Here is a 16,499-nt window from a genome sequence, read left to right as displayed (position 1 = left end):
GTATTAAACAGTATGAGCAGAGACAATGGCCTGTGTGTTTTGTGAGGTTAGGGATTGTCTTGCTCATCTTTGTTCAACAAATATTTATTGTGCCCTTACTAAGTGCTTCTGGACAATGATGAATATAATGGACATGGTCCCTGCCCTCATGCAGCTGATAGTCTGTGGAGAGAGAGGCATTAATAAAGTAAGCACACAAAATGAAAATATAATAACAAGCTTTGATAAGTGCCATGAAGAGAAAAAATGGGGTGCTATGGGAAGGAATAATAGTGTTCTTCTTTAGAGAAAGTGGTCAGGAGAGGGCTTTCTGGGGAAGGGACATTACACTGGAGATGAAGGAAGAGTAGAAATCAACAGAAGAGTGGAGGGCACAAGGTTGTTTCCCGGCACCTAAAAAGGTTGTGGTTGGTGGAGTGAGGGCACTAGAGCCTTTGGTACCACTGAAGGGTTTTTAAGCGAGGTGTTGATCTGATTTTTGCAGTCTCCCTGGCTGTTGTGTAGGAACTGCATTAGAACAGTAGCAAGAATTCAAGTGGGGAAACCAATTAGGAGGTTTTTGCAAGACAGGAGAGTGATGACAGTGGTTAATCTAAGGTGATGGGGGAGGAACCTATAGATTAAAAGGGTCTCAAAAGACATATTGATTGACTGCAATGGGTGGACCTTATTTAGATCCTGATTTTTTTTTTTAAAAAGTAAAAAAAAAAAAAAAAAAAGGAAAATATCAGAGTTACAATTGGAAATTTTAACACGATATTTGATATTAAGAAATTTTTTTAAAGATTTTTTTGATGTGGACCATTTTTAAAGTCTTTATTGAATTTGTTACAATATTGCTTCTGTTTTATGTTTTCGTTTTTTGGCCGTGAGACATGGGGAATCTTAGCTCCCCAACCAGGGATCAAACCCACACCCCCTGCACTGGAAGGCAAACTCTTAACCATTGGACCGCCAGGGAAGTCCCAAGAATTTTTTTTTTTTTTTTTTAGGTGTTTCATTAGGTTTCCCATTACTCCGCTTCAGGATTAAAGTGTTGGAAATTATTTAGAAATATAAACTGAAATATTAATGAACAATATGATATATATAGCATTTTGTAAAGTTTAAAGTAATATACAGCATTAAGAGCCCTGGGACAAACCCCAAAGCAGAACACTATTGAGAGTGAAAGTCAACAAGAGCTACAAACCTGGATTTCCCTAACAAGGTGGGGTTGTTCACTTTGATACTTTTGTTGCCTTATTTAATTGTTCAGAAATTGTATCCTGATGTGTTTATTTGTTTGAATTTCAAAGTAACAAAGACATACTTAGGAAATCACACTTGGGAATAGTTAAGCTCTTGCCATGTCGGGGAATCACTCAGTTATCTTCTCTCTCCTTTTCCCCATCCTGAGTTGGATGGCCCTCTCTACGGCTCTGCGACAGTGGTTTTCAGTGCTGGGGGGTGGGACAAGGCTAGGATTTTGCTCCTCCCCACCCCCACCCACCAAGGGACATTTGGCAATGTCTGGAGACATTTTTGTTTGGCACAACTGGATCTGGGGTAGTGTTGCTGGAATCTAGTGGGTAGATGCCAGGGATACGGCTCAACATCCTACCATACACAGGACAGTCTCTCTACTCGCCAAAGAAAGAATTATCAGGCCCAAAAAGTCAATAGTGCCAAGGCTGAGAAACCCTGTTGTATAGCACTTTGTCATAGCACTTCATAAAGACAACCAAAACTGTCAACTGGTTGGCCTTCCCAGCTAGACTGGCAACTCCAAGAAGACAGGTGATACATGTATCTTGTTGAGTGTTTGGAATATAGTTGACACTTAATAAGGATTGAAAGAAGGTGGGAAGGTACATCCAGGTTCAAATTTAGGGCCCTGTGAGATCATGCTGCTTGTGATCAGCCACTTGATAAGCATTTCATTCATTCAACATTTAACATATTTATTAAGCACTTACTATGTACTAGCAGTGTTTGATGCTGGGAATACAACAATGAGCAAGACAGAGTCCCTGCTCAATGAAATTTATTCTTATAAAGGAAGACAATAAGCAACGAAACAAGATGATTTCAGACAGTGATAAATATTATGAAGAAAATAAAAGTATAATGCAACAGTGAATGATGGGGCAAGGACAGCATAGCCTAGGTAGGGTGAGCAGCTGACATTTGAACTAATGATGAGAATGAGCCAGCCACTGAAAGCTCTAGGCTAGGGAGAAGACTGATCCAGGCAAAGACCGTGAGGCCAAAATAGAGTGGCCTGTTCAATGAAGACCAAGGGGAGAGGGCCGTATCACTTGCGCCATGGAAACGTTTGGATTTTATTCTAACTGAAATTGGAAGCCTGACATGTTAAAAGATCACTCTGGCTTCTTTGGGAGAATGTATGAAACATCTATATTCAGAGTTTAAAATACTTCAGTTACATCCTCGGCTACTTCTTGCCAAAGGGGAAACTTCCCATATCCAGGAGGGGGCGCTCTAGGCGCCGGGTCAACAGACTCAGCACTGTGGTTCTTTTCGAGAAGTCGGTCGCTTCCGGGAGCGGCTGCGTCTCCCTGCGCCTTCCTCTCTATCCGTCCGTCTCTGTGGTAGCCGGGTGCCGAGGCCCCGCCCCTCTTCGGCGGCCGCGAGTTCTACGGACTCTACCCTAAGCGGACCCGGGGGCTACCGGGCTCGCGCGTCGGTCGGATCCCGGGTCATGGCGGTCCGGGGGCCCGCGCCCCGGGCTGGCGCCCGGTGAGTACGGCGGCTGGGGAGGAGGACCAGGCCTCGGGGCGTCCTACTCGGGGCTGTGTGGGGAAGGAGCACCTTCCGCCCTCAACATACTGTGATTTTTTTTTTTTAACTTTTTACTCAGCGTGGTGTTTTTGAGATCATCCATTCTATAATAATCTAGTTTTCACTTCTGAGTGCTGCATGGTGCTACCTAAGTGCGTTAGACCCCAGTTTACTTATACATTACCCTACTGACGGACACTTAGATTGCTTCCAGTTTTTTTTTTTTTTTTTTTTTGCTTCCAGTTTTTAAGCACCACTTGCCTCCTTTGTGGATATGGGTGATCTTCTTTGGAGTATCCATCCCAGGGTAGGATGCTAGGTCACTTAATTCTGCTAAATTTGTTCTCTGGAATGGTCGAACCCAACTTCTCGACAGCATTGCCTAAAGGTTCCTGTTTCTCCTTAACCACCGACGCCCAACCCCCCGCCCAATGTTTGGTATTGTTTGGTATTGTTTGGTTTTCTAATGTTTATAGACCTGATTAGTGTAAGGTGGTGTCCCATTGTGTTAATTTTCCTCTATTAAGCATTTGGGTTTCCCCTTGTTTATATCCTTTTCCCACTTTCTATGGATTTGCTGTCTTCCTGATGCAGTCATTCCTCATATGGACTAGATTTTATTACCTTGGTTATTTTCCACTCTGCAAGTAACTTCTCCAAGTCTTTTTTTTTTTTTTTTTTCCCAAGTCTTTTAATCTGTGGCACTATGTTGAACAAAAATACTTAATTCTAAGTTAAATCTGTTAGTTTTTCTGCTTTATAGTTTGTGGTTTGGGGGTCTTATTTGAGAAATACCTTCCATTATATTTTCATTAAGATATTTCTACATTCTGTTAACTAAGTAATGTTACTTTTCACATTTAGATTTTTAATCCATTTGGAGTTTTTAAAGTTTATTTTTATACATGGTTTGAGGTAATGACCTAAATTTTCCTCTACCTTCTTCAATTAATGACAAATTAATTAATAATTAAAAATTAGAGAAACTGTATAGCATAGTTAAGAGCACAGAGCCAGGCTGCCTGTGTTCAAACCCTAAGGCTGCCAATTATCAGGTGGGTGACAAGGCAAGTTACTTAACCTTTTTACCCTCAGTTCCTCATCTTTATGGTTGTGATTATTAAATGAATTAATACACATAAAATGTGTAGAACAGTACTGGGCACGTAGTATGGGTTTGGCATATAATGTGTGTTTAATATGCCCTTTCTTGTGATATAATCTCTATTACGTGCCCACGTAAACATAGGTGAATTTTTTCTTTTTGGTCTTTCTGTTCCATGGTCTTTTTGTTCCTGTATTCATACCACACTTTGTTATTACTCCAACCCTGTAATATGGTATGTCTTAATAACCTGATGGTTTAGGTGGGTTTCTTCCTCCTCCTTTCCTGTTCCTCACAGTTTTCCTAACCTATTCATGGACCTTTATATTTCCATATACAGTTCCTTAAAGAACTCCTGGTTTTGACTGGTATTGCATTGCAGTTACAGACTTCTATTAGAAATGAAGTCTTTCTATTTAAGTCTTCTTTCACATCCTATAATAGAGCTTTCGGTTTTTCCTCCAAAATGTCTTATACATTCTTTTTTAAAGTTAATTCCTGGATATTTTATGGTTTTTCTGTACTTTTCTTACTTCTGTAAATGACATCTTATTTTCTTTATATTTGCTAGTTGGTTATTGTTGGTTATTGATACTCGTGTGTTAACCCTGTATCTAGCAACATTGCTGTACTCCTTTTATTTCTCACATTTTGTCTATTTTTTAAAAAATATTTATTTTGGTGTGCTGGGTCTTAGTTGCGGCATGCAGGATCTTCATTGCTGCGTGCGGGATCTTTATTGCGGCGTGCGGGACCTTTAGTTGCAGCGTGCGGGATCTTTAGTTGCGGCGTGTGTGATCTTTAGTTGCAGCATGCCTGTGGGATCTAGTTCCCCGACCAGGGATCGAACCGAGGCCCCCAGCATTGGGAGCATGGAGTCTTAGCCACTGGACCACCAGGGAAGTCCCGCTAACATTTTGTCTATTGCTTTGCTGTGTTTCCTATGTAAATGATCACATCATCTGAAAATAATGACAATTTAATCTCTTCTTTCATTCCTTTTACCTCATTTCTTTTTTTTCTTTATTGCTTTAGCCAGGATCTTAAAATCCTTGATGTAGTGGGTTTCCTTGTCTTGTTTGTGACCAAAAAAGAGGATGTGGCTAAAGTTTCTTTATTAATTTAGCTATAGGTTTTTGGTAAATAACCTTTCATAGCATTTATCAATTTAAATTCCTTTTTATCCCCTGGTCTGTTTCCCCCCTACCATCTTCAGCATTCGTAAACCGTTCTTTCTGCATGGCCTGCGCCCTGCCCACCAACAGCTGTAGATAAGCTTGGTAACTGCTCTCTAAGGCTCTGTTGTCCTTTTAGGACTCTCTCTGCTTCTCCTGCTTCTCTTCTTCAGGCCCAGGTTAGATCTGCAATTTTTCCAGCGGTTCCTGCAGATACAGAAGGTTTTGTTTCCCTCTTGGTCATCACAGAATGCCTTGATGTTCCTGACCCTTTTGTGTGTGGCCCTACTGGGTGAGTGAATGAGCCCAGGCCGGTGCGGGGAGGGCAGCCCTGGTTTGAGGCCCTTTTCCTTCCGTGGGGTGTTGATGAGGCAAGGACTCAAGAGGAAGCCTCCCTCTGTCTTTTCTCACCCCTCATCACTGATTCCTGACTCCTCTCCTTCCCCTCAGAACAACTGGTGATCTACCGGGTTGGCTTGATTCCCAGTCAGTACTTTGGGGTCCTAGGAAACAAAGATTTAAATGGGTTTAAGACCCTGACGTTCCTGGCTGTTGTGCTCATCGTCCTCAACTCCATGGTAAGGTCTTCTCCCTGTGTCTCTCTTCCTCTCCAGCCTAGTGTGATGCCTCTCCAGTGCCCAGTGGGACTTAGCCATCAGGAAGCAGGAACCAAGCTGTGGGTGTGCGTTCCCTCCCTCTTCTGGGAACCTGGGGTCAAAACTCTAGGCAGGGCATTGATCTTGCTGTTGGCCCACATGGGACCAATTCCCAGAGTGTTTCAAGCTCCTAGGGCTGGGCCACAGGATTCTGGTTTAATCTAGCATTTGGTGGAAATGATCCTTGTCCCTTCCATTCCCAGAACTCTTGCTTCAGGGAGCTCAGCGTACTTGAAAACTGGGCTCAGCAGCCAGAGCTACTGCTGTCCTCTGGCGGGGCTGAGGCTGTGCCTGAGCCTGGCACTTGTCACACCTCCCAGCCTTTGCACCTGCTGCTTTCTTGCAAAATGGCCTCCTTCCCCCACCCCTTGTTCACTTGCTTAACACCTGCTCACTTTTCACGATTCCTCCGCTGTCCCCTCCTTCAAGTCCTCCTCAACTTTTCCTTCATGTTTCCTCCACCAAACTCTGCCCCTTCGACTACTGATCCTTTGAGTTCAGCTCTGCTCTAACAACCCTTACACCCTTGTGATTGTCTGTGTCCTCACTAGCCTGTGAGCTCATTGCTACTTCCCTCGTGCTTAGCATACAGGGGCTCCATAAACGGAATGATGAGAGTCAGGGCTCTTTTAGGACTCAAGCCTAATGCTCTCTGTCAGCCTGCACTACCTGTTTTGTTGGGGAAGCCACTTCTCATCACACTTTGGCACTTTTGATGGGTCTTCGGTCAGTAAGCACCTATGTATTCAGACCCTGTTCCAAGTTTTGGGGGACAGAAAAGTAAGAACATAAGTGGAATAGAAGATATTGTTCCCAGTCTCCAGAAGCTCATGTGTTCTGGAGATGTAAGACAATACACTGTAGAGGAGGCTAGAGGGCCTTGCCTTTGGTAAGCCCTTCAATATTTGGTGCAAGTCAATAAACACATGAGTGAATGAGGAAGGGACGAATCCCATGACTTAATGCTCTAACAGACTCAAGTGCTGAGTGGACAGCCGAGTGGGCTGGGACTGGTCAGCAGAGGCTTTCCGCCAGCCTGAGCTTGGAGCTGAGACTTGTTAGAAAGAGACTTGGATCTCTCCCTTCCCCTTGTCTCCCCCGCTGCACAGCTGAAGAGCTTTGACCAGTTCACCTGCAACCTGCTGTATGTGAGCTGGAGGAAGGACCTCACCGAGCACCTCCACCGCCTCTACTTCCGGGGCCGCGTGTACTACACCCTCAACGTGCTGCGGGATGACATCGATAACCCGTAGGCGCCCCCTCTCAGTCCTTGCCACCCTCTGCATGGTTCGTCCACCTGGGCTGACACAGCCCTGGAGAGCCCCTGCGGCAGACCCCATGAGGTCATCCACAGTTATCTGCAAATGTTGCTGCCCAGAGCCGCGGGGGAAGGGTGCCCTGCAGAGGACCCCGGAGAGGCTGCAGGGCTGAGGACAGGGAGCTAAAAGGAAGAGGCCAAGAGCAGCTGCCTTTTGTCCGCTTCATATCCTGGGCTTCCAAATAAGGCACCCTCTGAAGACAGTGTCCTTGCTAGAAAAAGCTAGAAAAGCAGCGCTCCAGTTTTCAGCAGTAAAAAACTACTGCTGTCTAGGACTCAGTCTGGGATTCCAGTCACCATTCTATCACCTCCCTTAGGTTCACTAAGCCCCAGGTTCCCTTACAGGTGAGGGAACTGAAGCCCAGAGAATGCAAGTGACTTGCCAAAGCTCACGTCTCACTGGGAATAGGAGTCGTTGTGGCCTTGGTGGTGGGATGGGACATATGGGGTCTCTCTTCACCCTCATTCCCTCCCCGCTCCGCACCGTCCCAAGCACTTTGTTGCTTGAGGTAACCTCTCCTCAGCTCAAGTGGAGCTTTGTAGCAAAGACTCTTGGGAGGCTGCTGCTGCTTCTTAAACTTCTCTTCTAGGCCTCTTTTCTGTGGCTCAACCTGTACAACACTTCCACAGCCAGATAGCTAACATGGGGGCAGGCTCAGGCTCGTGAGAGAGAGGTCGGGAGGACTGAGGTAAATGAGGTAGCTTTCCTGATCATCCGGTAACTCGGATCCTCCACCCTCGGGTTTTTCTTTGGCTCTGCTCAGAGCTGGCTCAGGACCCTTGTGTGCTGGACCTTTCAGTTGCCATTTTTTCTGAGGGGTAGACTGAGGCACCATAGGAAGCAACTCTTCAGAACCCTGTTCAAAAGTCCTTAGGGTCTCGTTGCCTCTAGGAAACCAGCCCTTGTCTGGGTCCATCTTCCCACGGGGTCATTGCTGACAGCACTGAAAGGCAAGGTCAGAATAAGAGGTAACCTGGAACTGTCTTAGCTCTCTCAACCCTCCAGCCCAGCTCCCCGGGCCTAGTCACTCTGTGTCATTGGCTCCAGGGACCAGCGCATCAGCCAGGACGTGGAGCGGTTCTGCCGGCAGCTCAGCAGCATGGCCAGCAAGCTGATCATCTCCCCCTTCACCCTCGTCTACTACACCTATCAGTGCTTCCAGAGGTGAAGGCTCTCTTCCTGCCGTCGCCCTTCCTCCTCCCCTGCCTGGTGATTCCCCAGAGTCCCTCACTCACACATTGGGCGGGAGTCAGCTCTCCCTGGTCAGGGTCCACGAGAGGCTGGTCTTCCCTCCCTCCCACCCGCACCCCAGGAAGTCTTCCTGTCTTGCATGCTTGGGCCCCTGCCCTCCCTGTGGCCCTGTGGTGTGTCAGTGTCAAGGCACCAGATGCCCCCGCACAGGAGCAGAAGCCGCACAGGGCTCTGAGATGGGACAGGGGCTGCCCAAAAGGCGGCCGGAGTCAGAGCAGAGGCCTGTGGGGATATGTCGCTCCCCACACCCTCCCTCTCTCTGCCTTTCAGCACCGGCTGGCTCGGGCCTGTGAGCATCTTTGGGTATTTCATTCTGGGAACCGTGGTGAACAAAATGTTGATGGGTCCCATTGTGGCAAAGCTGGTGCAGCAGGAGAAGCTGGAGGGGGATTTCAGGTGTGTCTCCCTTGCTTGAGGTTTCTGGGCCAGGCGTAGTGGTTAAGGAATGGGATCTGGAGAAAGGCTGCCTAAGTTTAAATCCCAGTTAGGCCAGCCACTAGCCATATGGTCTCGGGCGGGATCTTGAACCTCTCTAAACTTTAGTTTTCCCATCTCTACAATGGGGATGGTACTGACAGAATTGTAAGGAGGATTAATGAGATCATACCTGAGAAGCACTGAGAACGGTGACTGGTTGGCCATCATCATCATCATCATCCCTTGGCCTCCTCACATGCTTCTGTTCCAACCTCCCTTATTCTGGTCAGCCGATGGGTCCAGCCCCTACTCTGTGCTTCTTGGCCTCCTCCTTCAGACCCGGCGCTGGGAAGAAGAGGAGCTGTGGCAGGCATGCACCTGTCCTCTTTGGAGAGAGGCAAGTGGCTGCCCTGTCTGCAGGTCTCCTGCCATCCCTCCCAGGCCTGGACTTTCCCTCCCTGTGACAGTCCAGGGAAGGGTTGGGCTGAGGCAGCCGCAGTCTTGGAGTGGAGCCAGGCTCCTCTTTGCCTGGAGGTCTTCTTGATCCAGGACTCTGAAAGGAGACGGGCCAGTCCTGCCCACTGTCAGCACACATTTGCCTTTGGTCTTCCCAGGTTCAAGCACGTGCAGATCCGGGTGAATGCTGAGGCTGCTGCTTTTTTCAGGTGAGTCTAGTGGGGATGGTTCCCCTTCTGCCTCGTCAGAGCTGATAGTGGAGATGGTGGAGAAGGAAACAACCCTCCCACCATCACCAAGGCCAGGGGCCAGGCGTCCTCACACTTGGCTGTGACCCTCTCCCCTTATCTCTCACCGTCCTTGTCTGCCTCATCCTTAGGTCCATGGATTTGCTTCTGAAACTGGTTCTTCCTTTTCGTGGCCTAGCGTGGGGCCTAAATTTGTTCTAAGAATGAAATGAGTGAATGCTGCATCATCTTACTGATGACTGTAAGGCATTGCCTCTGCCTCTGCTTTTCTGTCTGTAAAATGGCTTTCTGCCAGTGCCTGACGTCCAAGGCTCATCCTTTGTCTCTGTAGCGTGGGAGGGAATGGAGCCTCTCAGGTCAGAAGACCTGCTCCCCACAGACACTGTCCTAGTGGAGCAAAGTGGTCTCCTAACAGCAGCATTGTGAAATCCCGTTCCTTTCCCCGGGGCCAGGGTAGGTCCCTGCACTCTGCCTCCTATGAGGACTCTGGATTCAGTATTTGGATTGACAGTAAGGGCCCAGAGGTTTGTGTTTAAGGAGTAGAAGTTACCCCTTGGATCACCTGGATCTAATAGCCCTGGGACTTTGCTCTTCTGTCCGTCTCTGCTGTAGTTTGTAGCTGCCACCACTTGGGGGCACCAAGGGTACCAGGGATCTATGAGTGGGGCTGGTCGTGGGGGCCAGGTAGGGCTGGGCCTGCGCTAGGTTTTTTTTGGATTCTGCAGTCACTGCTCATGAAGTTTTGGGCCCTGGGAAAAGCAGGTTGATTCTTGGAGCTCCGAATGTGTTTTCCTGCAGCCTCTCTGTCCTTCTTCATGCAAAGTCTGAAACGTTTCCTCTGTCCTTCCCCAACCTTTCTGCCTGGAGAATTTCTGCCCATCCTTGAAGCTCCAAGTCACCTCCTCCTGTGCGCCTTTCCAGACTCCCTTAGGGGTCACGCCTATTTGCTTCCATAGCCCTGGAAGACACACGGCTTACGTAACACTTTCCATGTTCCTGGTGAAGAATGCAGCGCGTCTGCCTGCCCCCCTGAACTGGGAACTCCTCGAGGACAGGGGCTCTTTTGTCCAAAACTGTTTCGCTGGCTAACTAACACCAAGCCTGCCGCCTAGTGACTGCTGCGTGTATATTTGTTTAATAATAGCAGCTCTTTTTTATTGGGAGCCCCTCATGTGCTTGGCGCTTTAAATTCAGAAATTCTCACTTTAGCCTATTACGTAGGTATTATAAGCTCTATTTTATAGATGAGCAAACTGAGACTCAGAGGCTTAATAACCTGTCGGTGTTACCCAGCTAGTAACTGGCCAGAGCCAGGATTTGAATCTGGTCTGCCCAGTCTAGAGTTCATGGTCTTTCCGCAGACAATACCATGTTGAATGAATGAAGCAATGGCTGGCTGCTAGTGGCCGAAAGGGTCTGAGGGGAAGATCACTTGGGTGGGCTTGGTCCCTAAAGGGGAGTGTGAGGAGGCGGGCTCAGGCTCTCCAGGCACCGTGGACATCCCGGCCTTTCTCATCAGAGCTGGGCACGTGGAGCACATGAGGACAGACCGCAGGCTGCAGAGACTCCTTCAGACCCAGAGGGAGCTGATGTCCAAGGAGCTCTGGCTGTACAGTAGGTGCAGGGAGCCCTGGGAGGCAGGAAGCATGGCGGGGGGGTAGTCTGCTTCCCTCCCCACAACTCCCTCCTCCCTCTCTGCGCTGATCAGCTTGCCTTTGCCATGAGTGACCTCAGGAGAGTGAGGATCCCCGGAATAGCTTGACCCTGCTTGGCTTCCCGTTCCCCTTGGAGCGCAGGATTGCTTCCCAGGTCTCTCACCCTAGGTCTTTCTGTCTTCCGCAGTCGGCGTCAACATGTTTGACTATCTGGGCAGCATCCTGAGTTACGTCGTGATCTCAATCCCCATTTTCAGCGGCATCTACGGAGACCTGAGCCCCACAGAGCTCAGCACCCTGGTCAGCAAGGTGAGAATCCCTTCTGGGGACCCCCTCATGCCATCCCCCCTGCCCTTTGGCCCAGCACCCAGGGCCTTGGAGTCAAGGCCCGCGCTCACTGCCCTCTGTCCTGTCCAGAACGCCTTTGTGTGCATGTACCTCATCAGCTGCTTCACCCGGCTCATCGATCTCTCCACCACGCTCTCCGACGTGGCAGGCTACACACACAGGTGAGGCTGCGTCCGGCCCCTTTAGGCACACCCACAGGTGAGGCTGCGTCTGGCCCCTCTGGGTCCTGAGCAAAGCGTGTACCTCAGGGAGAAGTAGGAGAGTGAAAAAAGGAGCAGAAAAGCTAACCATATACTAGTGGGCATGAGAGAGAAAAAGGAGTAACGCCTTCACCGGGGCGCCCAGACCCTCCTCAGGTTCTCACTTCTCGCCCAGGATCGGGGAACTTCAGGAGACCCTGCTGGACATGACCCTGAAGTCGCAGGATGGGGAGATCCTGGACGAGAGCGAGTGGGACTTGGCCAGGTGAGCGCTGGGCTGGCGGTGCAGCTCGGTGGTGGAGAATGCAGGCACTGGAACCGCCCTGGGGCCCAGCCCATTCCCAGCCGTGCAGCAGAGTTAGGCAGAGCAAATGAGGAAAGCTCTGTCTTATGCCAGGCACGTTGTAAATGTTCACCATCAATGTTACTGTTCTGGCATCTGTGTTTATTTACACCATCCCCCAGCTGATGGAAACAAAGTACAATCTGCCTGGGCCTGAGTTAACAAAACAAAAATCTGGATTGTATCCCTCCTCTTCCTTTATTCCCTCCTCCTCTCGCTGAGCCCTGCCGCGAGTCCCCTTCCTTGGGGCAGGTCTATTCTTTGTCCCCACTCAGGCCCAGAGGTGTCTTTGTTCCGGTATCTTTGCAGGCTCCGTGATGTTTCTGACCTTTCTGTGCATCAAGGATTTGTTCATGTCCTCACTTTTCTTGAGCAAACTACTTAACTGTTTTGTGTCTCAGTTTCTTCGTCTCTATAAAGAAGACGTTAATGGAACCTTCGTCTTAGGGTTGTTGTGGGGATTAGATATCATAGTTCATAGAAAGTGCTTGGACGGAGGCCACAGAGTAAGCTTTCAAAAATGGAAACAGGCTGAATTTCAGGGTCTACACTCAACTGTCTTCTTAGGAGCTAATGCCTTAACTGTTGCCTCTGTTCAGAATTAAAGCTTCATGCAGCTCTGAGCCCAGATGTGGGGTGGGGCTGGTGGTGCAGGGACTGTAGGGAACTGGAGATGCTCTTCTGTGGGGGAGATGGGCATCCGTGGAGAGCCAGAAACTCCAAAACTGTGTTAGTATTTCCGCTCCCATTCTTACCATCAGTCACACGGTGATGCCATGAAAATGCATGTAATGCCACCAACATTAGAATTGGACAGATGCAGCTCTGTGCCCCTGAGCAGGTTACTCAGCCACCTGACTCAGCTTCCTCATCTGCCCAATGGAGATAATAGCTGTGGTTCATGGCTGATAAGACTGATTAAGATCAGTCATGGGCAGGACTTTGCTCAGCCTGCCGCAGAGCAGGTACCCAATCCATCTCTTATCAGTTTGCTAGGGCTGCCGTGACAGAGTACCATAAACTGGGTAGCTTAAAGAACAAAGTTTATTTTCTCATAGTTCTACAGGTTAGAAGTCCAAGATCAAGGTGTCAGCAGGGTTGATTTCTCCTGAGTCCTTGCTCCTTGGCTTGCAGATGGCCACTTTCTCAATGTCCTTACATGGCCTTTTCTCTATGCTTGTGCACCCCTGGTGTCTCTCCCTCTTCTTAAAAGGACACCAGTCATACTGGATTGGGGCGCTACCCTAAAGCCCTCATTTTAAGGTAATCACCTCTTTAAAGACCCTGTCTCCAAATGCAGTTACCTTCTGAGGTACTAGGCGTTGGGACTTCAGCATATGATTTTTGAGGCCACAATTCAGCCCATGGCAACCCTCCAGTCCAGAGGTGATGCCCCCAAGGAGAAAGAACTACCCCCCTGCCCCCAGCAATACTGACACCGCTTATGTTCCCAACATCTCTTCCCTTCTTGCACCCTAGGGCCCCGGGATGGCCAGCAACAGAGCGAACAGATACAGCTTTTCTCCTTGAGCGGGTCTGCATCTCCGCCCCCTCCTCTAACAAACCCTTAATCAAGGATCTGAGCCTGAAGATCTCTGAGGGACAGAGCTTGCTTATCACAGGCAACACGGGCACCGGCAAGACCTCCTTGCTCCGGGTTCTGGGTGGCCTCTGGGCAAGCACATGGGGTGAGAACCAGCCTTCCCTGCTCTGAGCCAGCCTTGGCCTGTGGGGGGTATGTGTGTAAGAATCAAGCCTCTTGTTGGGAAAGTCGAGTGAGGGGCAATTACCTTTCTGGGAGATCTTAAAATGGTGTTTTCTGTAGGCTCAGTGCAGATGCTGACAGACTTTGGACCCCACGGGGTGCTCTTCCTGCCACAAAAGCCATTCTTCACTGATGGGACCCTTCGGGAGCAGGTTAGCCGGGGCCCACTCTTCCCACCCCTTCCCCCCAACCTGGACCCTGGTGGTGTGATAGGTCTCAGCCCTGGAGAGCTATGGGACAGCAGGTTGGGTATAAAATGAACCATGCCCAGGAACTCCCTGGCTCTAAGGACTTTTTATTCACTTCTATGGATTAGACCATGTACTCAGAGCAACTTCTGGGGGCAGGTTAACCTGTGGAGGCCGTAAGCCAAATATCACATGTGTTTGTTGAACACCGGCTTGGATTCTGGGGGCCCTGCCCTGCTGTCTGCCAGCCCCGCCTCTTCCACCGGACCCTCAGCCAGGACGCTCCGTGCTCTCTCCTCGGGTGGAGAGGAGCCTGGCCTCTGGCAGTTCCTGGGGCTGTTTCTGAGGGAGAGTAGCTGTGTGCAGCCCCACCTCTCCTGGGCCCTTGCCCTAGGCCCATGTGGTTTTTCTTTTATCAGGTGATATATCCCTTGAAGGAGATCTACCCGGACTCAGGTGAGCTGAGCCTCTTCAGGACACATCCTCCCATCCCACCGTCTCTTCTCTGCCTGACTGTGGCCTCACCTGTACCTTTTGGGGGAGGCCCCAGCCAGGCTGCTGGTTTCAGGTGGGGTCCCCTCCACCTCCTCCTTTGACTGTTTACTATTCTGGGGTCTGTACCCTGACCTCATCTTGTTCCGTCTCCCCCTCCGGAGGAGAGACACCACTGGAGGAAAGGAAGGGATTACTTCCTTCACTGGGTCCTTCCCTTGTTTATTAGGTGCTGTAACCTGTCGCTTCAGAGCCTTGGCTCACATTCTGGGGCCCCCGGCCATGATGTGCCCCATCTACCCTGGCTACCCAGAGGGGCTGACTTCTTGAAGAAGGCGTCTGTGTTTTGCAGGTGCTGCTGATGATGAGAGGATCGTGAGGTTCCTGGAGTTGGCAGGCCTGGTGAGTGAGGGCAGGGACCCTGAGGCCCAAGCCCACCCGGTGGCACTGACCGCAGGTGCTGGCCCAGCGGAGCTGGCCCTACCGTCCCTGTCCCAGGACTGGAAGTCTGAGCCTGGGGCAGGGCGATGGGCGTATAAATCGGCAGTGGGAGCTGTTGGCCAGGTAGTGGCAACAGGCAGCGTCCACTCTCTAGCAAATTTTAAAACAATAATCAGACTACATCAGCCTGCTTTTTCTGGTCACCACGTTCCAGCAGGTCTAAACAGTGTGGCTGACGGGCTGCTCCTCTCTGCCTGGGGCAGACTGCTCCCCCAGCCCCACCGTGGTACGCGACCAGGGGTGGCTCTGTCTCGGGTGTGTGCGGTGGGACTGAGGAGGTCCTCAGGATGGCAGGAAGCAGGGATGGGCCCTTTCATGGACATCGTTCCCTCTGGGTGTGTTACAGTCCAGCTTGGTGGCAAGGACAGAGGGTCTGGACCAGCAGGTCGATTGGAACTGGTAAGAAGGAGGTTGGGGTGCTCCAGAGCCAGCTCCCCCAAAGACAGTGGGTCCCAGAGGCCTGGGCAAGGGATAAAGTGACTTCCGACCCCAAATTCTAGGGGTTTGCTGGGCTGCTGGGGACCTGGTTCATGTCCGTGGTGCAGAATTTTGGCCTCGCCTTGTGTGGGCAGCGGGGCTGTGGTGGAAAGGGGGGTGACGTCCGTCCGTCCTGGGGCAGCCTGTCTGCGGTGAGAGACTCTTCCTGCCCAGACCATTCTGTGCAAAAGCCAAGCTATAACCTCCCTCCTCCAGTGGGCCTCTCTCGTTCCCCTTTCTCAGGTATGATGTTCTGTCCCCAGGAGAGATGCAGAGGCTCTCCTTTGCCCGGCTCTTCTACCTGCAGCCGAAGTACGCAGGTGAGGTTCGCCCTGTAGGTACACATGCTGGCCAGGTAACGTGTGCGCCCACAGGTATAGCAGCGTGTGTTCGTGTGCACCTGGAGAGGCATTGGTATGGGTAGGAGCGCACACCTGTGCCTGGCCAGGCATCTCTGTCCCTGCAGGAGAGGATGGCAGGGCTCTGCCCATGAGGCAGCAGTGCTTGGCATCCTCAGGTATATGTTAAACTGCCAGTTCTTAACCTTTGTGCCAGTGCAGCAGCTGGAGCCAGCCTTGAGAGGGCTTCTGATGTTATGGTCGTCAGGCTCTGCCATCAGTGAATGGGCATCCCTCTGCTGTGCCTGGCGGAGGTGTGAACTCTTCTAAGGACTGACATCCTTGGGGGAACTAGGATTCCCTGGATTGAGTGGTCCTAGGCAGTGGCTGGTGGATTAGGGATAGGATAGGAAGCTGAGGGATTTTGTCCTGCAGCTGGCGGAAGGCTTCCCGGATGGAGCCTAGCTCTCCGCTCCTCTGGCCCCTGCTCTCCCTAAGGCAGGGCCCCTGTAAGCCAGAACAGCTTTCAGCCTCCCACCAGGTCCCAGCGAAGGTGGGTGTGGGTTGGAGGAGCAGCAGAGGTGGGTCTGGGGCAGGACTCCATCTCTTCCCACTGGGTTCTGTCCTCAGTGCTTGATGAAGCCACCAGTGCCCTGACCGAGGAGGTGGAGAGCGAGCTCTACCGCATCGGCCAGCAGCTGGGCATGACATTCATCAGCGTGGGCCATCGGCGCAGCCTTGAGAAGGTACCCATGCCCGCAGGATGGCCTGAGGAGGAGAA

The 16,499-nt window shown here is 50.5% G+C and overlaps 1 protein-coding gene across 9 annotated transcripts in view; it reads left to right on the top strand.

Annotated features, from left to right (window-relative positions):
* The first annotated feature begins 2,588 nt into the window (after window positions 1-2,588).
* Window positions 2,589-16,499, top strand: part of ABCD4 (ATP binding cassette subfamily D member 4) — a 31,917-nt gene continuing 18,006 nt past the window's right edge. For 2 of the 9 annotated variants that reach the window (XM_057543509.1, XM_007184448.2), the window contains exons 1-18: window positions 2,589-2,742; window positions 5,238-5,356; window positions 5,515-5,642; window positions 6,830-6,969; window positions 8,087-8,203; window positions 8,561-8,686; window positions 9,322-9,372; window positions 10,931-11,025; window positions 11,254-11,375; window positions 11,484-11,575; window positions 11,790-11,879; window positions 13,437-13,645; window positions 13,783-13,874; window positions 14,330-14,366; window positions 14,755-14,804; window positions 15,250-15,302; window positions 15,624-15,700; window positions 16,349-16,464. In XM_057543509.1, the coding sequence (XP_057399492.1) occupies window positions 2,705-2,742; window positions 5,238-5,356; window positions 5,515-5,642; window positions 6,830-6,969; window positions 8,087-8,203; window positions 8,561-8,686; window positions 9,322-9,372; window positions 10,931-11,025; window positions 11,254-11,375; window positions 11,484-11,575; window positions 11,790-11,879; window positions 13,437-13,645; window positions 13,783-13,874; window positions 14,330-14,366; window positions 14,755-14,804; window positions 15,250-15,302; window positions 15,624-15,700; window positions 16,349-16,464 (1,752 nt within the window). In that variant the 5' untranslated portion in view covers window positions 2,589-2,704. Of the gene's footprint in view, window positions 2,743-5,203; window positions 5,357-5,514; window positions 5,643-6,829; window positions 6,970-8,086; window positions 8,204-8,560; window positions 8,687-9,321; window positions 9,373-10,926; window positions 11,026-11,253; window positions 11,376-11,483; window positions 11,576-11,789; window positions 11,880-13,436; window positions 13,646-13,782; window positions 13,875-14,329; window positions 14,367-14,631; window positions 14,805-15,249; window positions 15,303-15,623; window positions 15,701-16,348; window positions 16,465-16,499 lie in introns of those variants that run through there. The other 7 variants (XM_057543510.1, XM_057543511.1, XM_007184451.3 and 4 more) reach the window with 7 other exon arrangements.

This window comes from Balaenoptera acutorostrata, chromosome 3, assembly GCF_949987535.1.
Source record: "Balaenoptera acutorostrata chromosome 3, mBalAcu1.1, whole genome shotgun sequence".
In the NCBI taxonomy this organism is placed as follows: Eukaryota; Metazoa; Chordata; class Mammalia; order Artiodactyla; family Balaenopteridae; genus Balaenoptera; species Balaenoptera acutorostrata.
Note: the sequence above shows the minus strand (reverse complement) of the source record. Positions and strands in the feature narration are given on the sequence as shown.